Source organism: Frieseomelitta varia, unplaced genomic scaffold, assembly GCF_011392965.1.
Source record: "Frieseomelitta varia isolate USP_RPSP 00005682 unplaced genomic scaffold, Fvar_1.2 scaffold_285, whole genome shotgun sequence".
NCBI classification, from domain to species: Eukaryota; Metazoa; Arthropoda; class Insecta; order Hymenoptera; family Apidae; genus Frieseomelitta; species Frieseomelitta varia.
This window is the reverse complement of record NW_025110018.1, coordinates 187,859-211,374: the sequence shown is the minus strand read 5'-3', so window position 1 is coordinate 211,374 and position 23,516 is coordinate 187,859. Positions and strand designations below refer to the sequence as shown.

Below are 23,516 nucleotides of genomic sequence, written 5' to 3'. Positions count from 1 at the left end.
CAGAGAGGGCAATACCGTGGAACAAGGACAGACATATACGTGTGGTAAACAAGGAGAGCAACAATATTAGACAAGGACAGCGACAGATTTTAGTTCCACCGTTTCACCGCTACGCGACGCTAGCATTTGAATGTCCATAAATTGACTAAATTTTTATTTGCAAAAAAAACTAATTAGGAGGATTAATTCGTGAACTTTTATAATTGCGTCTTATTAATTGAACCTTAAACTTTCTTTCTGTGTTTTATTTAATCTGCAAAATATTTGAATAAAGATTTAAAAATTCTATTCATAGATCGAAACACTCGTTCGAATTACATTTAATTTTATGAAATTATATTTAAAATTTGTACAAAAATTTTTCATGTAAATGCACGAAACACTTATATAATATTTCCACAATATATTTTTGCAATTTTAATGTCTAATTAAAAATCATTTCGGATATATGTATCTGTAGACTACAGATCCTACTATCTTCAAACATTAGGATTAAAAACTCTGTAATCTTGTCTTAAATACTGTCTTAAAAATCAGAAATATAGTAAGAGGCAACTTTCGTTTTATTTCATCAATAAATAAGAAATATTTTCATAAATAAGAATCTATTTTTCTTCAAAATCTTCCATTTTACCATTTCTATTTCTGCTTTTTAATTAAATTACTCTCTTTTATTTTCACTCTGTAATTAAAATTTCGTTTTATGTCTAGAATTATTGTAGATACAATTTTTGATAGTTGCATACATCTTACTAACATTCTTTTTGCATTTATATTTTAGACACTTGGAATAGTATGTGTGGCAATCGAAGGGCATCACATTGAAGCTTATTGGATCACCGCTGAACTATTTTTCCTTTTAATAACAACCACATTTATGATCGGTACCTTCGTATTGCTTCTAAGTTGCCTAATTTCCCTATCAACGTCCAGTATCATTTCAAAGACCGTTTATGTAAGTTTTATATTTGAATTACGATTTTTTTCGTCCATTTTATTAAACGCAAATAAGGAACAACCAAGCAACAATTCACTATGTCACAAATATTTCAATTTCTTGAAATTTCATAAAAATTATTAAGTATTGAGCGAATATTTCGGAATTTGGTTCATAATCTCAGTAGTGGAATATAGAATTTTACAATATTAAATTCGAAAAGAATTATACAATGAGATGTTACGTTTATGTAACATTTGTAATTTTACCACCACCAAATCGTAAAAATGTCACATCGTTCTTCCGTAACGAAACGAAATGTCCAAACGAAATGATCGATAAACGGAACATTAATCTTATATTTCATGTCTTTTTTCTTCAGGAACTTCTTTATCATGCTATAGCGTTTGGATTGTATTTAGCTGCGTCGATAACATTCATAGCAGCTGTGTCTGATAGAAAGTATCATCAAAGGGAATACGAACTACTAATGGCAGCTGCAGTAAGTGAAAAAAAAAAGAATTATTCTTCCGGCAAAGGTTTTTTATTTTTTACTATACTTACTATTTTTTTTAATTTTTTATTATTTATTGCTAGACCGCGTCTTACATATCAAATGTTATAGAAAATATTATATTTTGGATATTTTATCTGCGTCCCATGTGCAATTCTTAAAATCTTCTACAAACATATAAAAGTTTGCAATCTATTTCTTACTGTATTATAAAATAATTCCCTATTACCATTATTATATTAATTGCAATTATAAAATTCCAGTTTGCTATATTCTTTTTCAGATTTGCGGTCTCGTAAATTCAGCGCTGTATCTTATCAGTACGATTATCGCACTTCGGACGTACAGAGGACTATGAGCATTTTACACGCAGTGCCCTGCACCAAGAATTCAGACACGTTTCGAAATCATACATTCGACTGTCGTGTTTCATATATGTATCTATTTTTCTCGTAAATCATCGACGATACTTTCGATGTCGAGCATTGTGCAACGCAACGCTTTTTTATACAGTGACTTCGAAAATTTGATAAAAGAGATACTTTTTCTATTTTGTATATTTTAAATATATTTATACAGTAGAAAGACGCGAGATTTCCTAGCCGTTAGATCATCCAGCTTTTCAAGACGTATTTCTAAACAAAACTAATTAAAAAGCAGATATTTATACGAATTTATATTCTTGTCACTGTACTTTTACTTTTGTCGTGTTCAAAGATACTCAAGGTCGTAAGGTTCACGCAGATCATGCCATTGATATTCAAGACTATTTGACGGCCAAGGTAAAAGCGGACGATTCTCAAGCATGTATTACGAGTTAAGGTCGCTCGAATATCCTTGCAATCGTTGATAGTATCGCAGGTAAATTCCAATGTAATGGCAAGAGGGCAACTTGCGTTCTTTCAAAGTAAAGCGTAAAGAAACAATGGTAATTTCCAGGATGATCTAACACGGTTCTTACATACCGGTGTGTATTTATTATAAAAGCTTTTCGATATACGAGTGTTTCATTTATCTTGGAATATTTTACTCTCGTGGATACGGAAAATGACATCAAGGCAGATGAACATTGTGATTAATTGCCAATTTTATCCAATTGCATGATTTTGAATTGTATATTTATTTTATTATTATATACAACTGTGATTTATTATATATTATATATATGTATGTGTATCCACAAAAGTATAAACTCGCAAAAAATCTGCAGTCTAGTTCATTAAAACACAAACGAATCCAAGATAAAGAGACACTATAATACTTATTACATTACTGAAGATCATGACAAATCGCAAAATTTTTTACAATTTACACAAGTCCTACGAAAACACGAAATTCTTTTTGCTAAATTCAAAAACACGTATATTTATATAATTACATACGCATATATATTTATTATAATTATATATACCCAACTATACGTATTGTATCACAATTATATGCGTATATTTATTGTACTTACATAATATGTATAATATTTATATTTGACGAAAACATAAAAATCCAATAAAAGGAAAAAACAAAAGTACAGAGATCATTGACCTAAGTCCAATTACTCATCATCGTCGAGAAAAAGACTCGCTCTTTTTTTTTATGCAGATCAGCGTGTTATTGGCGTGATTATGAGTCAGAAAATTCGAGCGTAACGTCGACAAAAACGAAACTTTCGCACGGCCATTGACAGGACGTGGGTCCGCACGTAGCTGCGTATGCGAGAAGAGTTTTGATAAAGCTGCACAAAGAGAGAAAACAGGATACCACGGTACCATGCATAATGTTAAATAAACAATTTTACATTACGCGTGCGAACAAACGAGGAATCGATGTACGTTTATTGATTCAAAAACCACGATCGAAATCCACGTCCATTATAATTCGTGGTTTTAACAGATTTAGCATCGCGTCTCACAATTATAAAATTATATTTAGAATTCTCGATTTTCATACGATAAGTAAATCTCAGGTATGAAGTAAAATCGAACGATTAAAGGATAATTGAAAATAGAGCAAGAGGTAGCACGTATTATTAGATAATTTAAATTTTTAGAAGTTGCCAATATGAAACGCGATCTATAGATCTTGAGGTAAGTGTAATACCATTTCTCAGTTCTTCTTTATTTTTACAAGCCTTTCTGATTTTCATTTTAACTTCCGTTGTACCGCAAATTCCCTTGTATGTAAGCACCGTATCAACGTTCTGTTTAAAAGACACACCTAATTGTATGTTTCTTTTTTATATTTCCCGTGTGTCGACTGGTGCAGCTGGTCGACTACATACATACATATATTTCGGCGCGGCACGTGCCAGAAATAGACATCAGTATCTCTTCTCTCTCGAATACGACGTAGGGGGTGCAACGACATTTAAAATGCTCTGTACCAACCGGAGAAAACACCCTCAGTTAGTTTCAAACAGTTCGTGAACACGGTTGACGTTCTTCCCCGGCTTGTTAAAGTATTTACTTGCATCCTACATACTTACTATACGTACACTGTCGCTTAAAAGTATCCGAACGCTTGACTCTCTTCGTCGAAGAAGAATTATTCTGTTAGCATGATTTTGAAACCTAATCGGGCATGATAAAATTGTCGAAATTTGTAGAATAATTTTGTTCCTTGAAGATCTCATAATTGTTACAGTGTCTGGTTGTTTCAAGTCGCATGAACAAGTCATTGACATTATCTGAAATAGTTATATCGATGAATTTAATTGCAATATACACTGCAATAGAAATGATGAATTAAAAAATTAATAATTAAAAATAAAATTGCATTGTTATATTCTAATTTAAAATTGTATTGCGATTTAAAATAAATGCAATATTAAATAAAACTCACGTTTGCAATTTATTGACTATGCAAGACAATCGTAGTCATTGACTCCTGCGCGGATACTTATGAACGACAGTGTATGTTAGCTTGTCGATCAATCTCTGTTTCGAGCGTGTAACGAATCATCGAGTCAGTTCTCTCTGCCTATCTATAATGATGCAAATTAATCGTCGTTTAACCAATTAGGATGATCGAATCAAGAGTCTGAGTGAACACGAGACAGTTTAAGGCCGTCGCCCTTAACAGCACTGCACCAGATCAACGACGTTTTATTGTCCCCGCGTTGATGCTGTTTGCCATCGTTTAGCATCGGCATACGCTAAAGAACATCAGCATAAAATGATCGCATTCGGATACAATAAATAAATAAAGTGACACACGAATAAATGCAAATAACGCTAAAATTAAAATACTGAGATCAACTGTATAAAGTAAAAATAACAACCAATGAAACCAGGCACTGTAAAAAAAGTGGAAAAAGAATTCTTCCGTTAAATGAGCGACGGCCCTTGATGAACCTATCCTAGCAAATACAAGCAAATACATTTTTATACAATTACGTTTAAGGCACATGGAAACAAACATCAAGTTAAGAGTGTCAAATTTGCATTGATTAGTAAATAATTCGGAAAAAAAAAAAAACGAGAAATCATGGGCAGAAACGGAACAGGTCCGGTAATTCGGATGTCTTCTACAGGCACGCATGCTGCCGGTGGAGTAGAATGTTGCTTCTGCAGATGTTGCACGTGCATACACGTGGAATTCCTGAAAACTTTGCCTGGTGTGCTAAAACTGAGCGAAACGGTACGTTGGAGAATTTGAAAACGAATATCGACTTCGTTTGCAATTATTTAAGGGAAATTCTTCGAGATTTTATACATAGAGTATTGTATGATATTAGAATGTTGTATTATTATTACGTTATATTGGAATCTTGTATTTCAATCAAGAAACATTAATAATCAGCTGGATAATCTTTTTAGATCATCAGCGGTTTGATACAAAGTTTGTTAATTAATTACGGCTTGAGATACAGTACAACAATCGGTTCAGCTTTCGAGGGATCGTTAACCACGTCTTCCGCATGTTTCTTAACATCGGCGGTGTTACTCGCCTGCTACATCGTGTCCGAAAAATCCTACAAATTAATTCGATCGTCATTATTCGTACGTTAAATCTGTACACCATCATTTGCAACTGTTGATCATTAAAATATATACACTGCGGATGTTTATGCAATTTTTTGTTTGCCTTGCGAAAGCGATTAAAGAGGGGAATCTAAATATTTGTCCCAGTAAATGTATATTATTGAAATTCGTATTCTGTATGAATTTTTACACTCTTCAACAAAATATTTTAATTATCCTAAAAATCCTAAATATTTTAATTAAACATCTTAATTAAATGCCTAGATAAACATCCGCAGTTTAACTATATCGTTACATAACATATAATAGAGCCTTTCGTTTGATTTATTTCACTTTTAATAGCTCGGAGAAATTAATATACTATAACATTGAAGTTAACAGTCTTATAAATTTTTTTATTTTCTTTTAGGAAATGATGTTCAACGCCCTGGCCTCTTTTCTATATCTAAGCTCGGCTTCTTATTTGGCATTTTCTACAAAGATATTTCTCCTTCCGCAGTATTACATAAGCCCGGGATTCGATGTTTATCCCGCGATGACAGCTAGTTATGTACGTACACTGTTATTTACAATCACATTTCTTACTAGTATCCATTTTTGAAATCATCGCTGTATACTTCTAGATTATGAGTGGTTTTGTTGGTGTGCTGCACGGGGCGGACGCGTATTTCTCTTACAAGCATTATAGAAGCGGAAGATGAATTTGAAGATGAGTGAAATATAGAAAAATATCCTACGATTCGTGATCGAAACGAGGTCCAAGTTATGACCTACAGAATATATAGACAAAATGAGTAACGCGTCGAATTTTCTTTGACATATTCGCTGTTATTGACACTCACGTTGCGTTCGGTTAATTGTCTAAGTATTGCTTTTATATCTTTTACAGTGACCAATTTGGAAAGAGTGTTATTTAACAATGATATGAATACTTAAGTCAAGTTAATCCAAACATTGTATAACAAACTAAAGTATCATAAAAGTGTATAAATCAAAACAGGTATATTTATTTGAAACTTTTAGGAAGTGAAACCTCTTCCTTTGTAAGAAACATCAAGTTAATTTCGATAGCAAACAATTCCTCAAACATGAGTCAAATTCCTAGAGTTCTCTGGTCATTTCGTTCCATGCGTCACTTTCCTCGATTTACGTTCTTTGTTATACAAAGTCTGGATTTTGGCCAAGATTCCTGAATTTTCATTAATTACTAATAATAGAAACACGTTTTTATAAAAAAAAAAAATTATATCCTCTTGTTAATAAATAAAATCTTAATCATAGAGAGTTAAAAATGGACAGTTCAATCATCTCGAACCGTGTCAAATATATACTATTTATTCTACATGAAAGATACGATTAGATTTATCGATATGAGTGACGGTGAATAATCTTGAAGAGGACTGTACGAAATCGTGCGGGTTCAATAATAAATTTCGTACCAGGTTATACGTGGATCCCGGACAGTGAATGGAAGTTGCACGTCGATCCTCACGGACTCTCCGATCGAGACCGTGAGGTTTCTCTTTCCTCTCTTCCCCGCCTTTCTCTTCACGCAGGCCGTGAAGAGTAGGTAGCCTCTCTTTCTTCATCTTCTTTCCTCGTTAGTTCCTGTCTTTATTACACGCTCGTGGCTTCCGTTGCTCTCGTAGAGGCCTCACCAAGCGTATCACTCGACTCGAGGCATGTACCGTGTAGCCGACAGTTTACTTCGTGATTTCGAACCGGCTGATTCGTACACGCTTCCGAGACGTAGACGATTCTCCGTGAATAAGGTGAAATAACAAGAAGAGTTGACTAATCGCCATGGGGGTACACGCTAGAAGTGTCAATGACAGTGTGAGACTCGCGTTGTCGACGAAAGGTAATTTGTTTGAAATTTTAATCGTTTTCTTTTTTCCTTTTTTTATACCCTTGTTTTAATGGTGGTTGATATTACGTACGTATCCTGTACATTAAATTTCTCATAAACCTGATATTTAAATTAAAAACTGTGCAAATTGTTCGTAATCTTGTAAAGAAAATTTGAATATTTATGTCCTTCATAAGTCTAATATATAAATTAAATGTAAAATATTCGACTTTTCTCTGAATCTAATATTTAACTTAAAAGTTCAAATATTCAAATTTTCCATAAATTTAATATTTGAATTAAGGTTCCAACATTTGAATTTTTTATAAATCTATATACATTCGTATTAAACGTTAAATGTTAAAATTAACGTTGAACTTAAACATTATTGTTAAAGGTAAAAATTTAAAATTCAGATGTTTAAATCTCTAATAAATTTAATGACTGTAATTGTTAATAGTATTATAACAAAGCGCTATTTTTTTTTACTAGTAATTGTAAACATTGATCTTCTAGCGCGTAAAAGAATTGTCAATAATAAAAGAATTTTAATTAATATTAGATAACTAAAAGAATTTTTAATTAATTAATATTATACAGTTATAAAACAGTGTTTACTTGCTCCGATATTACTCAAAATTTTCTCAAATATCGCGTATATTTATATATCGACTACATAAAATAAAGTGCTCGAAAGTGCTTGCGATTCAAACAAGTCTTTCATCCTTTAATTACAGTAACAAAGATAAGAATTTACGTGAACGTTCAATTGAATGATAATGAAACAAGATGCTAATCTCTTTCACGTGACACGTTCAAAATGAGAAATTCGAGTCAAGTGAGTTGGCTTTCTTCCGTACTTTCTAGCAGATTGCTGCAAACCCTACCAAACGCGAAATTCAACAGGTGGCATGTTGCTTCTCCTTCGTTCGCATTCCTTTGCGTAAGGGACTGTGAGAGAGATGAAATACGCCTATAATAATTCTTTCTGTGGAAAAAATTGTTCCAGTTTTTCTAGTTGGAAACCTTGTTTTATAACTGCGGAGTAAAAACTAATTGCATCACGAGATCGAACTGTCTCGATACTTTCTCTGATTATTGCGATCTGATCATCTGATTTAATTCTTAACTCTAACTAATTTTGCTAATACTTAACTGTTGGATTATAAAAATTCACGCTTAATTTTTCTAATTTAATTCTGTTACTTAATTTCTATACCGTAGAGAATGTAAAAGACGAAATAAAATTATATAAATTTCAATAATAAATTATGGCTTATTTATAATCAGAGTTATATAATGGATGTTCATGCATTTTTGAAAAATTTAAAATTTTTGTTAAAGAAAGGAAATATCCAAAGTAGAGGGTCTAATATAATATTTATTTAGTAAACGACACAAATTTCTCTTTAGATTTCGTTTTTTCAGTTATGTTTATAAAAACAAAAATGTATGAACGTCCGTAGTCTATATAATGACTCGTTACAATATTCGGAAATTTTATGAAATTTGAGACTATTTGAATATGAATTCAAATAGTCTCTCAGAATTAAAACTGAACAACTTCAGTTTTTAATCAGTTAATTTTATTACATAAATATAGGAAAACAAGTAGTTCATAAGTTGACTTATATCGCAATAAGATGACATAAGTAATAAAATTACTCCAAAGTAATTAGAAAATCAGTGTTTGTAACGTCTCGAATTTCCTGTACTTTTTAATTTATGGAGTTGAGCAACGTGACTGTTGAACGGCTCATTTAATTCGTTGTTTCTTACTCAGAAAGAAATATGTGCATTATGAAAATGAAATATATACTTCTGCCTACTATAAAATACGCTTTATATTTATATTTATTTAGTATTTTAATATACTAATTAAAATTTGTTTTGATACATTAAAAAGATTCTCCCTGTACTCTAATTTAATTTATCTTTCATATAGATACAATATCTAGAAATTATATAGATATAATATCTAGAAATAGTAAAAATCTACACTCTAATCAATCACTATAATAATTACGAACGAATGAGTACGACAGTAATATTAACGCGAGTTATTGCAAACCAACGTCTAGTTTTTGTAAAATAATCAATCACTTGTGAGAAAATGCTTTGATTAATTTTGCATACGTTGGCATAACAAAGAAACGGAAGATAATACAATCAAGTTGGTAGCAGAAAGGTATGCAAATATTTGCTTACAACAAACGAAGGAATGTACATTTGTGAGCGTTGAAGTTCGTAGTATTGGAAAAACAAGTATGTACATACCATCAACAACACAGATGCCAATAAAATCTCAGTCTCTTCTGACTTTTCATGATCGCACGAATCTAATAACGGTTATGTGACTTGGTTACTCGTTCTAACACGTTTCAATTGAGCCATTCAGAGCAAAATGATTAACTCCACTTTTGGAATTCTCTAGAAGCCAAAATTCTTCAATTTAACTGTATATTTCTTTATAATCTTTTTAATAATCGGGCTTCACGATTTTCCTTGAAAAATCATTCCTGTAAAATTAGATGAAGACATAGATCATTCAGTTTATTAATCTTTTATACATGAACTTGCTTTCATCAATTATTATTATCATTATTTATATTTTTATCAAATTACTTATACTGAATTTTCATTAAATTCTCGTTATTTATATTGGAAATAAAAATATACAAAGATGCAGATTATTCTGTTTATTAATGACAGTAATTTTTTACGTATATCTTTTATCTAAAAAGTCGATATCAATGCAATTTAATATATACGCCTTTTCATATCAATCACTGGGCGTCAAACGGAGGAATTTCCTCTCGGAAACGTAACACATCCAAATTACGTCACAGAAATGATATCTTCTGAATTTAATTTAATTAAATCGTTATAAATTTAATTATAAAAAATCTACGTGATTAATCAGCACACGTGTTCCTGCAATCAGAGCGTTAAAGAAGATATTAGAAGCGATAAAGAAGAAAGCGATAAAAAGGTATCAATGACGGAGACGTGCATCGATGATATTTCTTTCTTGAGTATGATTACGAATGAATAATATTATGTTTTAAATGGGTTGATAATGTATGATTACATGAAATAAATGTTTCTCTATAATTCTGCTAGATGGAAAATTTACATTTATAATCTCGACGATTGAAGATTCCCCCTTAAAACTTGCAACACGATTCTTTTTTAATTATTATATTTTAACTTTGAATATTAAGATCAAATGACGAAAATTAAAGAAATCCTAACATTTGATACTAATGTTCAATGTTAGATAAAATAGTGAGAAAAAAATCGTACAGCAAATTTTGAAGGGCCGTTGTGGAGATAAGATTTCAATCTTCAAGACCACGATAAATTTTACTCGTGAAAAAACATTTTTCAACGTTTTTATGGACATTTGAATTTTTACAATTTTCGCAAATAAAAGTAACTTTGCTTTATATAGCTTTTTTTTCTCTCATTACAGTTTAAATTGTCAATAATTTTTCATCGTTATTAGTTCGGTCATGCTCGTCACTGTTTATAGGCAATAGCGTGCGCGCGATAATGATGCTTTCGAACATGAGATTTCCGCGTGGAAGTTATTTGGTTGGGTTTCAATAGATAGTGCAGACCCTTCTATTTCCTGCGGTCGACTAATGTCATCAGGGTGGCGTACGTGCCCGAAAAGACGTCATCCATAAGTTCTTACGAAGAACGGAAGGCACACGGTGACGTCAATCGTGTTGAACCATTAAATCTTTCATTCTCATTTCCCATGTCCAAATGCGTATCTATCGCGTGAATTTCAAATATGCACGCTTCCCCCCATTTTTCTTTTTTTTATGTAGGAGTATGTTGCAACAATCGAGTCTCGTAACACTGCCGTGGCTCGTTCATTGACCGGAAATTTATGTAACTCGAGTAATTATCACGAAGCAGGCACGCGAAGTGGCGTGAATTTTCTAAGGAATTCCTTTTCAGGCGAAAGATTTCTTAATTTTGCAACTTCCTATAGTGCAGATGCGATGTTCTATTTGTTTTGCAGTTATAAACAAACAAAAACCAGAAGGTTAAAATGACTGATTAGGCATTTTATGGAATTTTTTTTTTTAGGAACTTCATAGAGTGAAAAAATTAATTTTGTAGGAGTTTCATAAAATGGAAATACTGATTATAATCAGAAATATCGATCTCTTTCATAGTACACGCATTTCTTCCACGCATAAACTTAGACGCGAGTCAAATTTCATATCGACTTCAAATTACAATAAAAGATATGTATATATCATATCGGTTTCGAATTAAATTCTTGAAACCTGTTGTTTTACATCGATGGAAATAAAAATAAACAGAAGTTTTTGCGTCATAATCTGAGCTGTAAAAATTAAAAGGCACAACGTGAAAAGGTTTCTTTTCGTTAATGTAATTATAAAATAAATATCATCGGTTGGAGAGTATTCGAACTAACGATTAAACCTATTTCGTGTTGCAGAAGAAGTGTCATGGTCAACGACAGAAGAGCCCTTTACTCCCGAAGAAGAAGACGCGATAGTAACATTAGTGGTAATCGTGATCGGTATCATTGCAGCCATAGTAATATTGTTCTCAATGGGAATTTTCATCGATTGCAAACATCAGTACGTAAAAATAACGAATATCGGTTCTTTTTTTATTTTAAACGTATTTCCAAATTTTAATATTTTAAAGTATTTTAAAAAAATAAAGTAACTTTCAAACAAGATGATTGCTTGTGCTAATATTCTTTTTGTGTAATTGACAAATATCGAAATTTTTTTAATGGAAGAACTAAGATTTTAAATGCATGAAAAATAAAGACAATCTATTTGTAAAGAACAATAGACTAAAAGATTGATATTGTTGATTAAATAGATGTTACGTAAAGCACGTAACAATCTTCAACGTTGTTGAAGAAATGCGAACTTATTACACAACCAGGGTATATGCATAAAGTTTAATTCAAACATAATTGAGTCAAATAACTAATTGAGAATATAAAAATGTATAAAAAAATAACACTCTGACTCAAATAATCTTCTCTTCCCTTATTACAAACAAATTAATTGTCAATTATTTTAACGCATTGCAGAGAGAAGAACATTTTAAACAAAAAGAAGTTGAAATTAAAAATGCCACCCTTATCGCGAACAAAGAGGAGTCAAAAGGAAGATGTCAAGTGTTTAGCGGCGAATATGTCTCCAATTAGTACTAGCGACGCTAGTTTTCGAACGCGTGACGCCATAGTTTGACACCTTTTCGCGATTCATCGATCATCAACGCGAACGAGACTCGAGATGTTGCTCAGTATTTTCATCAAACTTCTTCGTCAAGCCAACAGGAAGTGTTGAACTTCCAAAATTCAGGTGTAATAAATTTTGTGAGAGAAACTGAAGAAGTTCTTTGACCATCCAACGTCGTTCGCGCAACTGTGATTTACATGTCCCTATCTATCTCTCGATCGCATCGATCGCGTGTCGTGATTGCTTTCAAACAAGAGAGTGACGGAACTTTATAAAGAACTTGGAAGCTAACGCTATTACAGCAAAATTTTAGTGACTGATCAAATCATCAAATACCATTCACTCAATTATTTAATTTCTGAATCATAAAATGTGAAAATCAAAAAATGTCTGTATGTAAGTATTCGAACAGTCGTATATAATGTATTATGTATGTGCGGAACATTTTGGCACATAAGCACTGTAATTAGCACTGTATTATATAAACTTCAATTTGTATTATTACATTTACAATGTAACTTCCATATGCATTTTCTAATTGGTTTCAAATTTTATCAACACAATCATGATATTCCAAATATAGTATCTACAATATACAATGAGCTTGATTGCCATGATAATTTATTGTTGATTTTTAATAATAATGTTCAGTGAAGTCTTCTACTTGATTACTCAAATTTATTGTATGTCCTTTACTTAATAGTTCAGAAAATATAAATATAACAATATTAATTTAAGAATAAATTGTAGATAAGCAACTGAAAAAATGCAATGTAGATCTCACTGAACACTATTATTTAAAAAGAAAAATTTTTCAATCGGTTCAACTATAGAATAATTGTGATCATTAAAACTGCAGATTTTTATTCGTTTATGTAAAATTTGGAAATTCATATAATATATAAAAATACATAAAATAGTGAAACTAAATCGAAAATAGATTTTTGTTTAAATCCTATTTTCGACTGCGTTTATAAAAATGTAAGTGATCCACAGTCTAGTGGTCACATTAGATGATTTATTCCGTAATTTTTTAATCTTAATTGTTCGAATACTCTTGTATCGTATTTGTAAGTAATTTTGATATGAATCGAATCAAAAATCCGAACGAAACCGGACCTTATACGAACGTATCCAAATGCTTTCCTTAAAGGTCTAGTCATTTCTTCGACCTTGTAACGACGGGCAAAACGATGAGACCTCGATGCCTTAATGGCACAATAACTTCGTTAACGATTCATAAATGTTTGGAAAAATCGCTGACGTTAATCGCGAATATATTTGCTTATCGTGAACGCAACATGTGGCACGTCAGCGCTCTCAATACAAATTGTACATTATTTCACTACATATCTATTTATATTACGTGTACATACTGCAAACGGGAGAAATGTATATAAATGTATTGTCAAAAATAAAAGACTTTATTATCTTGCACGTATGCGATTTCATTCTTACTTGCACACAGAGGAATTACATGATAAAATTTCACTGTCTTTGTAAAAAACGCAGAGAGATAAAATTTTATCGAAAATGCATTTTTATCGAATTCTGAGTTTTATTATTGACTATTGTCTTTTTGTCGTGGAATTCAGAATCATTGTGCGTCCTAGAATAAACGAGTGTTTAACTCCTTAAGGACTAACTGAATTTTAAGAAACATCTTTCCTATTTCATTATTCTATAAACATTGATAAATTTTTATGAAATACTATTCTATTTTAAACATCTATTTTTGTATATATAAAAAACTATATGTATATGCAAAGTTCGTTGCATTATGCAGTATTACCAAAATAGACTTTAAAGGATTAATTGAAAACTTTTAATACAAATTTAATTTTGTCCATCACTGCATATGTTCTCTGTTGTCTAGCTTCTTACCTGCGTTCTAAATATGAAACTATTGGTCAATGATGAAAAAAAAAAAAGAAAAAAAGAACAGTATTATGCGAATCACAGTCTCATTGAAAATGCAATCGGGAACGTCTCGTTTTCTTTTTCACACGTCATTACTTGTATACGGATTCTGAAAATCCAGTTGATCTTGACCGAATAAATCAACGTGGTTTTCATGCTAGAATGTGTCATGCACGACCAAGGACCATTGCCAACAGAGCCATTCGAACGTAAACGCCATTCTCAGCCTGCCGGAAGTAAGCTGCACGTGGATCCGTGTCGAAATCTGTACTGATCTCGTTCACTCGTGGTAAGGGGTGCATCACGACCATCTTCCTCTTAGCGCGTGACATCAACTGCGGTGTTATTACGAAATGTCCACAAACCTGGGAATATATGACAAAATTCGAATATGCGACACACATGTCTTTAATCTGTTAACTGTAGTTAAAATTGAAGGGTGACAAATATACTCTGTAGAATCGAAATGCTATAAAATTGAATTTAAAAACTAATAATTTTATCGTTCACAAATTTATCTGTACACATTTTTGAACTGTTTCTTAAAATTTACCGAAAAAAAATGTGTAACATTTGCGTCCACAGTCTAATAAACGAAGCGCTTACCTTATTATACTCCTCCTGTGTAGCGAAACGTTCTCTTTGAATGCGTGTCATGTAAAGAACGTCCGTATCAGGAAGAGCGTCCTCGAGGGTGCTGAATCGTTCCTGAGATATTCCGCGTTCGCACACATACTTCACCACATGATCAGGCATATCAAGGCCAGGAGGGCACACGTAACGAAGTTCGACATTGTACAATGTCAATAATCTATAACACAAAACGGATGGATACCGTTTGAAGGATATTACTATTTGCAACATAAATGAATTAGCAATAGATTCGTAAAATGTAGTACACGTGATTTCTTACCTTGAGAGCGAGTGAACCGTTCGACCATGTTTCAAATCGCCGACCATAGTGATCGTTAAACCGTTCACCGTACCGATCTCGTCTCTTATGGTGAAAATATCGAGCAAGGCCTGAGTTGGATGTTCTCCTACACCGTCGCCGGCGTTCACTAAAGGTTTTCTGCACTGTTGTGCAACTCTCTGAACATAGAGCATGTATAATGATAAATACATGTTCTTATTGCAGTAATATATGTGTTTATTATTTAGTATATATGTCTTATTAATCGAATATTTTAATTTTCTGTAATAAGAATATCGTTTACTTATAGGAGAAGAAGATTATTTGTTAATTAGTAGATATTAATTTTAATTTCAAATCTAACAACTAATGATTGCTATTTTAATTAATAAATCACCTATAAAGTGCAATTAATAATTGTTATTTTTATTGGTACACGTATACTTGATAAATTTTCAAATTCCACAACTGAACATTTTTTGGAAACGAAAAATGAAAAGATTCTTAAATTTCTTTTTCAAACTCGATTTTTTAGAAAAAAAAATCTCAAATAAAAAATAGTTTTCTCTCTCAAATGTTTCTTGAATTGTCCTTTACGATTTTTGAAGTACTATTTTAGCAGGCATTTTGTGTTTCAGTAACATAACGTTTAAGCATTAAAATATTCGAAAGAATAGACTTAAAGAGAATATAACATTAGTTGAAATTGAAGATCAACTCACCGAAACAGCGCCAGGTTCAGGATGTCGAAGAACAACTACGTCCGCATAACCAGCCATTACTGTTACCGAATCTGTAACAAATTTCTTTGTCAAACTTACGTTACAACGGTCTCAAAATTTCATTTCATATAAGATTGCAAACCTTCCAAACTTTCTCCCTTTTTCACAGATGATGTTGAACCATCCATGTATATCACTCGACCTCCGAGTCGTTCCATTGCAGACGCGAAGCTGCAAGAAGTTCTTGTACTAGCCTCGTAGAAAATTGATGCCATCACTTTTCCCTGTAAAACACCTATGTTAAATTTGTTGCAGACGTACGAATTTTGTTATAGAATATTTTTCCTTGTACAGTAAGATTAATTTTACACAAAGTTCATGATACACGAACATAAAAGTAAAGTGTTCATTAAAATTACCAGAAATTTAAAAATTTTATGTCAAATGAGAAACATATATCAAAAACACATTTATTCAATATGTTTTGCAGTATGTTATGCTCTTTGTACGTCCTAATAAATAAATCAGTTATTTTAAATCTCACAAATCTGTACGATACTCTCTCGTATATTCAAAATATTATATTACAATAAAAGTGCAATGAAAATGCATCTAGTTATTCATGTTACTATTTAAAATTCTTTTGTCTACGATATTCATTTTATTTAAAATATTTATAGAAATCTTGATTAATAGTGACTATCCAACTGTGAGTGAACATTGACGCAAAAAACAAAAAAACAGAAGAAAGATCGGAAGAGTAGACAAATAATCATTCATGTGCAGAGAACACTCGATATTTCGCATTCGTTCTTACCCGCAGAACATGATCCAGTGGTCGTTCCTTCCTAACAGCGTTGCGAAGAGATTCCGCAAGATTGAAGACGTCTTTCAGTAGTTCTTTGTTGAAAATGTCCACTGTCAGAATGTTGTGTCCGATTATATTGTGACTAGTGTGAATCGAACAGACTGATGGCACAGGAGTCAGTTGAAGATTTGGATTACTATCACTCTTGTATTTCGTTGCATTGGTAATGGGAAGTGGAGAGATGGTGCGTTGTTGAGTTGTTGTTAGAAGTTTCATATGCTCGCGGGAATCTATGTCTAGGGCGAAGTGAACGTTCGTTTTATTCGATATGCAATTTTGCAATTGCGCATATATGTCTGCAACAAATAAACGAAAGGTTAATAAAGGGATTGAAATTTTCCGGTAAAATGGAGGAATTTATATTATGTCACTCAGAAGATGGCATTTAATCATTTTATCGCCGTTTCATTTGCAAAATCTTATTTAATCCTTCATGACGACGTTTGATTGTTAATGATTTAGTATTTTAAAATATCTTTGTATTTAGTATTTAGTATTTTAAAATATCTTTAGATAATTAAAGTCTAAAGTATTGTGAGTCATCTGTTACTCGACGATATCATTTTAAGAAAAAAATTAAAAGTAATGATTAAAAGTAATGACATATTTCATTTTCAATCTTCGAAATTTTCTTTTTATTGATAATATTACGAGTGTCTGTTTAATGGAAATTAATTTCGATTAATGTAATGACTATATCTTAACTTAATCAATCGCTGTAATACTCATTATTATATTAAAACAATAGGTTCCATTTCGTAATTTCACTTATAAAAATATAAATTTTTATCAAAATTCACAGTTTGTTTTGTGCTGTTATGTGATGTCTCAGCGAAATAAACAAAATAAGTAGGACTGAAGTTTTATCATTTTTTTTTTTTTTTGTACTACTATCTGTGTCTTTTTATAAATTCAATTTATAATCTTCAATCATTACTTCGTTCAATATAATTTTGCTTAAAACTTACATTTATAAGTTATAATTATGTTTATATAGTTATTTAAAGTTATATTATAAGTTAAAATGTTATATTGTATTCGAAATATAATATTAAATGTTACGTATATTATAAATATATACATAATTAGAATACGTATTTAATATTATATATTCATATTATATTTAAAGCACAACTATATATAAAAAGTATCTCGAAAGACAAACTATAAGCCAAACAACAGACAGAATATTTTTATTAACGAAAATAATACCTTTCTCCCAAATGCTATCTTCTGAATGACGAATACTATTTTCATCGAAACAAATTTCCATATTACTCTGCTCTTCCTCCGAGGAAGGTAACATGTCTGTTACCCGTTCGTTGTAATTGTTGTACTTCTCATAACTCGGTGACAAAAGGCCATCTAACGCCGAACCCGGTCGACTCTGACATCCTATATCCACCATCAGGGCATTCGGAATTGTTTGAAGTTTCATCTTTGCTTGCATCTCTCTAATATCTTGGCCAAAACCAGGGTTAACCAGAACTTGGCCCTCGACGTAGGCCACTTCTCCTCTAAGAACTACCCGATGAACCGATCCACGAACTTTCATTCCTGCGAAAGGAGTCCATTTCGATTTGCTGAAGGGCATCGCATCAGGAATAACCCACTCGTCGTCAAGATCAACTTCGATGTAGGTATTTGGCTGATCTGGCACATTGAAGATCTTCTTTGGGTTTCTGTAGAGCTTGTCTATTATATCCTGAAAAGATGTAAAAGATATTTTTCGATATTACTTATGTTCGAGAGTATGTATTTATGTACTAAGTATCTCTATGGTTACGTTTCGAGCAACTAGGGGATGATTTTGTATTGAAAAACAGGCCAAGAATTAAGTGAATAATTGCAAATTATTTTACACGCGAAGATATATTAGTTTTATAAAATAAAATTTAATTGAACAATTTTATAAATAGTTTTATTCTTTAAATAATAATTTTCCGCGCGAATAGCTTCGTATTAATTATTCGTTCTTATCTGATCCGGAATTAGCTAAAAATTCAAATGTATCTGACGAATTTTGATCCAATTCTGAAATCTAAATTGATTTGATAAAATTCAATTTTCTCGGAAACGAAACCTCGAATGAAGACTTATCTTTACATGTAAAATCACCCCCTGGCCTGTTACACCGCGATCAAACAAGTTACAAACATCTTTTATCGTGTCTCCAACGATCTATTAAAAAGAAGAATGTCTTAATACGATACTGCGTATCTCGAGATCCCGTGTTATCATCGTTCTTTTCAAGGAGGACTTCTATTACCTCTATCGTTAATTTTCCTTCATGAACTGCGGTCAAGAGAAGCGGAAGAATTGTCTCGAGTCCGGGGAATCCAGGTGGTGGTTTCTCGCCCGATTTTTCCTGCACGGTGTGCGGTGCTTGAAGATTAAATATTTACATTTAACACGCACGTCTGTTTAAACAAAACTTCAAAAGAACTCCACACACAGGTAAAATTCCTTCAAACTCCTCTATCTAATCCGTTTATCTAACACAATATAATCATCATACGTTTTAACGGATTAGTCGTAATCTTAGGTTTATGGAATTATCAGTTGTAAGATTGAAAAATTCTTCGAATAAAGATGTGGTTTGGTTTATTCTATCAAAATAATTCGTGTATTAGAATGTCTCGATGAAATAAAGAAATTAAATGTGTCGCTAAAAATGCAATTTTTGTCACAGCATGCTGCCTCTTTACCCATTGCTTTTCTATTTTTATAGATATATTATAGATATATTATACAATAGAATTTTGTTTATTTGAAGAAATGAAAAATTCAGATAATAGAAGCTTTCCCCATATTCTACTTTTATTTGTTTGAATAATGAAAGATAGTAGACAAGGATAACAGAAGTTTATCAATTATGAATTCGTATACCTATCTGACCCAACATCAATTAGTTCATTGGATATTTAACATAAAAGTTAAGTCACTAACCATGATCTGTTGCGAAACAATCGATTACATCCAAATTGTCCCAAAGAGCTTGTTGATCTTCTTTAGTTCCTAATATTGGTCTTACTTGACCCCGACCAGGCCCTATACGTTCAAGATCGTCCACACATAGAAAGAGATGATGAGGACATACTTCGCAAGTGACAGCCATTCCCTAAATATACGATACACATAGGTATAATACATATTACGGAATAATTAATATATATTACGGAAAAAAATATCTGTTATCAAAAAATGAACACAGAAGTATTTTATATCTTTGATTCATGAACAGATAAAAAAGAAGTAGATATACAGTAAACTAATCTTCTCTTTTTAATAAAACTCATCGGTTAATTCAAAATTGTCCTCGATATTGAAATTTATGTTTTTTTTTAAATAAAATTATTAACTTCGAAATTAATCTTTCTATGTTGAAAAAAATAAATGTAAAATTATTCCTGGGTTTAAAATTTAATGTTAATTACAAAAAAGGTAGATACAAACTTCTTGATCTTTATCCTAAAAAAATCTTTTCAAAATCTTCTTTATACAAAAAGAATCTTTCTAACAGAAAAATGCATGCAAAAATTGTTTCCTTAGTCGTGAGATTCATTTTTCTTTTTATGTCAAAAGAAGTAAACCTGTTAAACAATCTTCTAATTTAAAATTCAAGTTTCTTCTTGTTTTACATTATACACGTTCTGCTTGAAAAAATTTCTAAAAAAGATATCGTACTTTTTCCTTGGCCGCGCGTATTATTTGGATCTCCTCCTTCCTAGCTACGTGACAGATGTGTATCGGCCTGTTGTGCAAGCCAGCCAATAGAAGAACCGCAGCAGTCGTTTGACTCTCGGCGTGAACGCAAAGAGGATATTTCTTTGGCCAGCTTTGAAAATGCTGAAATCATCGATATGTTGAGCAATTGGGATAACCGTATCTGTAAATCTTATCTGGAGAACACATGTAGTATTATTTTCCTTAGGGTACCGATTCAAGGACCACAGACATACTCACTTTAATCCACACGGTAAGGTCGGTTAATCGAAGCGTCGTAAACGTCTCGTTGAGATACATTTTGAGACCTGCTGCCAATGGAGCTAACTCGGGTGTTATATTATAATTATCCGACGAGGCGCCAATGTAAATTGCATAATCGCATCTGGCATTCAAAACCGCTCGCTGTAAAATAAAAAAGTTGAAGTAGTTGATAGTTCTAGTATTAATAATAGGAAATAAAATCCAGCTACATGATATTACATTCGCGCAACACAATATTGGGCTTTAAGAAATTGACACGAAAAGAAAATAGACGCTGATTTCTTACTTCTTTGGCCAAGGCGAAAGATTGATGATCGACGACTGCAGGATTTGTGTTGGGCATCGCGAAAATCATCGTGATACCGCCAGCGAGAGCAGCAGCGGTACAAGAAGCGAAATCTTCTTTGTAGATACTGCCAGGATCACGTGTGTGTACGTGAATATCGATTAAACCAGGAAGCTTAATCATCGTTCGCGATGACATACAATCTGTATGAGTCTTCATACGAGGTGCACGTCTGCCGAGCAATCTCATAGCCTGCGTAAGAGAAGCAACATTCGTCGTTACATCAGTTCTCGATAATCGTATCAACCGTTTCACTGTTTTTCATCAGTTGTTGCATAAATCGTTCATAAGTATTCGGATATTTTTATGAATTCGTGTTAATCGAATTGCGAATATTTTTATGACAACGATGTAATTGTGAGTAATTTTGAGCGATATCGTTGAATTAGTTATTTGTAAAAAGTATTTCATTTATAAAAGCAAAATATGTATTTTTGAATTAACACAAATGTTATTTTTTAATTGAATTTAAAGAATATTTAATTTGTTAGATTTAATGAATGTAATTAATATCTGTAATAAATATGCATCAACTCGATTGTGGATACTCATGTAAAAGTTTCGGATGATAGATAGATTTTTTTCTATTGGATTGGAATATTTATTTTTAGAGTATTCTTGTTTGTTTAATATTTTATATTTTACCTAATAAAAATGACTAAGTTTTATCGTAGTATAGAATACTAAATAAAATAAAAAAAAAAAAAAAAAAATATATATATATATATATATATATTTGTGCTAATGAAAAACAGTATTTTCAAATATTTGATTAGAGAAATTAAACATTAGAGATTAAACTACTTGAAAACAAAAAAACTTTTTAAACATCGTAGTAATTTTCGAGTTTTCGACAATTATAAACATCGATTTTGATATTAGATTAAATTAATTTTATCGTCGTGATGTTTTATTAGATATTTTACAAATATAAAAGGTGTAATAGGTATAGAAGGCATAATAAAAAATAAAATTATCGCAAATCCTTCAACGAAAAATTTTAAGGCCGAATTACACACAGAGATAAATAAATGTGCAAATATTTTCAGAAGATTGCAGATAACAAAGTGATTACAGAGCGAAAATATTTGAATGTTTAGACTTTCTACAAATATGTACATTACGAACATGTGTAATATTATACGAGAAATTTTGAAATTTCACTAGCACAAGACTTTATGAAATAAAATAATCATAATTATGCATTTATAAGAAGGTAATTTCAAAATATAAAAATTACACAAAATAATATGATAATATATAAATATATAGAATATTCAAAATATAATACTTTGCAAATTATATTTTGAAAAATATGAATTTGCATAAAGGTAGGCAAAATAAATTCCTATTTAAATCCTATTTCTTTCCTTGCAAATATTCATCCAAGAGAAGGATATTAAAGAACATCGTACTTACTTCAACGAGTAATTTCGCGCACTTGACATCCGTAATTAAAGGAACAGAGTAGTCAACAGCAAGCCTTCTCGTCCTGTATCCATGTGTCATGAAGTTGGAAACACGACGCACCCCGCCGTTTCTCATCGGTAGATTAATAACGAGATCGAACTGTTTCTTCGAAAGGAAGTCAGCCAAATGTCGAAGTTCACTCGGGCTGGAATCTTCATTGACAGTGATGTTCTCAAAGGTCCACTGCACAGATTCCACCTGCAATTAAAACATTATTATCATTAGTTCATTCGTTCAGTCGAATATTTTTCGTTTTATTTTCATTCGCACGATCTATCGAAATGATGATAAACGACCATTATTTTACAGAAATTTTATTTTACGGAAATATGATATACACTATATGAAGAATTTGGAAAACGTACATATATATATATATAGATATATATATATCCAATGCTAAAAATTTACAAATATTTTCGATACGAATTTGGAAAACGTATATATATATATATATATATATATGTCCAATGCTAAAAATTTACAAATATTTTCTATACGATACATCAGAATTCACTTGCGATTGGTATTTTGTTCGACCTTAAGATAAGATAAATCAACTTTCTTCCTAGAATAATTCTTATCAGCTATGTCGATCTGTAATAAAACTTGCTCATTTTTACGCTATTCTAATTGCAATCCTTTGCTAATAAAGTTTCACGATCTCTGCGGCAAGTGTCTCGCATTTTGAAATAATTGATCACTTGACCAACGAAAATATTCGAACATTTACTATGATAAAATACATGCAAATAACA

At 31.6% G+C, this 23,516-nt stretch overlaps 4 protein-coding genes across 8 annotated transcripts in view; 3 read left to right on the top strand and 1 right to left on the bottom strand.

Moving 5' to 3' along the window:
• Positions 1 to 2,367, top strand: part of LOC122529312 — a 6,012-nt gene extending 3,645 nt beyond the window's left edge. Inside the window, exons 3-5 of the mRNA XM_043655311.1 lie at positions 782 to 955; positions 1,320 to 1,439; positions 1,735 to 2,367. Of these exons, the coding sequence (XP_043511246.1) occupies positions 782 to 955; positions 1,320 to 1,439; positions 1,735 to 1,809 (369 nt within the window). The 3' untranslated portion in view covers positions 1,810 to 2,367. The remainder of the gene's footprint in view (positions 1 to 781; positions 956 to 1,319; positions 1,440 to 1,734) is intronic.
• A 1,280-nt stretch (positions 2,368 to 3,647) lies between these two features.
• On the top strand, positions 3,648 to 6,428 carry LOC122529391 (protein singles bar). 2 transcript variants are annotated; one of them, XM_043655492.1, is made up of 5 exons: positions 3,648 to 3,906; positions 4,470 to 5,087; positions 5,267 to 5,449; positions 5,841 to 5,981; positions 6,055 to 6,428. In XM_043655492.1, the coding sequence occupies exons 2-5, from the start codon at positions 4,935 to 4,937 to the stop codon at positions 6,130 to 6,132; spliced, it is 555 nt and encodes a 184-aa protein (XP_043511427.1). In that variant the 5' UTR covers positions 3,648 to 3,906; positions 4,470 to 4,934; the 3' UTR covers positions 6,133 to 6,428. The 2 variants fall into 2 exon arrangements, with proteins under 2 accessions (XP_043511427.1, XP_043511428.1); XM_043655493.1 differs by lacking the exon at positions 3,648 to 3,906 and having other exon boundaries at positions 4,275 to 5,087.
• Positions 6,429 to 7,077: 649 nt separating this feature from the next.
• LOC122529393 lies at positions 7,078 to 13,966 on the top strand. Of its 2 annotated transcripts, none has more exons than XM_043655495.1 (3): positions 7,078 to 7,292; positions 11,767 to 11,908; positions 12,379 to 13,966. In XM_043655495.1, exons 1-3 carry the CDS (start codon positions 7,235 to 7,237, stop codon positions 12,536 to 12,538), a joined length of 360 nt encoding a protein of 119 aa, XP_043511430.1. In that variant the 5' UTR covers positions 7,078 to 7,234; the 3' UTR covers positions 12,539 to 13,966. The 2 variants fall into 2 exon arrangements, with proteins under 2 accessions (XP_043511430.1, XP_043511429.1); XM_043655494.1 differs by having other exon boundaries at positions 11,764 to 11,908.
• Positions 13,772 to 23,516, bottom strand: part of LOC122529387 (CAD protein) — a 26,916-nt gene continuing 17,171 nt past the window's right edge. The window contains exons 14-27 of one of the 3 annotated variants that reach the window (XM_043655481.1): positions 22,708 to 22,956; positions 21,229 to 21,480; positions 20,919 to 21,083; positions 20,640 to 20,801; positions 19,902 to 20,073; positions 19,222 to 19,337; positions 18,231 to 18,657; positions 17,844 to 17,846; positions 16,902 to 17,248; positions 16,227 to 16,368; positions 16,085 to 16,155; positions 15,363 to 15,541; positions 15,056 to 15,260; positions 13,772 to 14,814 (exon numbers count right to left, since the gene is read on the bottom strand). In XM_043655481.1, coding sequence (XP_043511416.1) covers positions 14,617 to 14,814; positions 15,056 to 15,260; positions 15,363 to 15,541; positions 16,085 to 16,155; positions 16,227 to 16,368; positions 16,902 to 17,248; positions 17,844 to 17,846; positions 18,231 to 18,657; positions 19,222 to 19,337; positions 19,902 to 20,073; positions 20,640 to 20,801; positions 20,919 to 21,083; positions 21,229 to 21,480; positions 22,708 to 22,956 — 2,688 coding nt within the window. In that variant the 3' untranslated portion in view covers positions 13,772 to 14,616. Of the gene's footprint in view, positions 14,815 to 15,055; positions 15,261 to 15,362; positions 15,542 to 16,084; positions 16,156 to 16,226; positions 16,369 to 16,901; positions 17,249 to 17,843; positions 17,847 to 18,164; positions 18,658 to 19,221; positions 19,338 to 19,901; positions 20,074 to 20,639; positions 20,802 to 20,918; positions 21,084 to 21,228; positions 21,481 to 22,707; positions 22,957 to 23,516 lie in introns of all 3 variants that reach the window. The other 2 variants (XM_043655480.1, XM_043655482.1) reach the window with 2 other exon arrangements.

What these genes read in the sequence shown, in the direction of transcription:
- LOC122529391 (XM_043655492.1), top strand. Translation starts at nt 4,935, where the DNA reads ATGGGCAGAAACGGAACAGGTCCGGTAATTCGGATGTCTTCTACAGGC. An exon ending in TAATTCGATCGTCATTATTC is followed by an intron (nt 5,450 to 5,840) that starts GTACGTTAAATC and finishes ATTTTCTTTTAG; the next exon opens with GAAATGATGTTCAACGCCCT. An exon ending in CCGCGATGACAGCTAGTTAT is followed by an intron (nt 5,982 to 6,054) that starts GTACGTACACTG and finishes GTATACTTCTAG; the next exon opens with ATTATGAGTGGTTTTGTTGG.
- LOC122529393 (XM_043655494.1), top strand. Translation starts at nt 7,235, where the DNA reads ATGGGGGTACACGCTAGAAGTGTCAATGACAGTGTGAGACTCGCGTTG. An exon ending in ACTCGCGTTGTCGACGAAAG is followed by an intron (nt 7,293 to 11,763) that starts GTAATTTGTTTG and finishes TTCGTGTTGCAG; the next exon opens with AAGAAGTGTCATGGTCAACG. An exon ending in TTCATCGATTGCAAACATCA is followed by an intron (nt 11,909 to 12,378) that starts GTACGTAAAAAT and finishes AACGCATTGCAG; the next exon opens with AGAGAAGAACATTTTAAACA.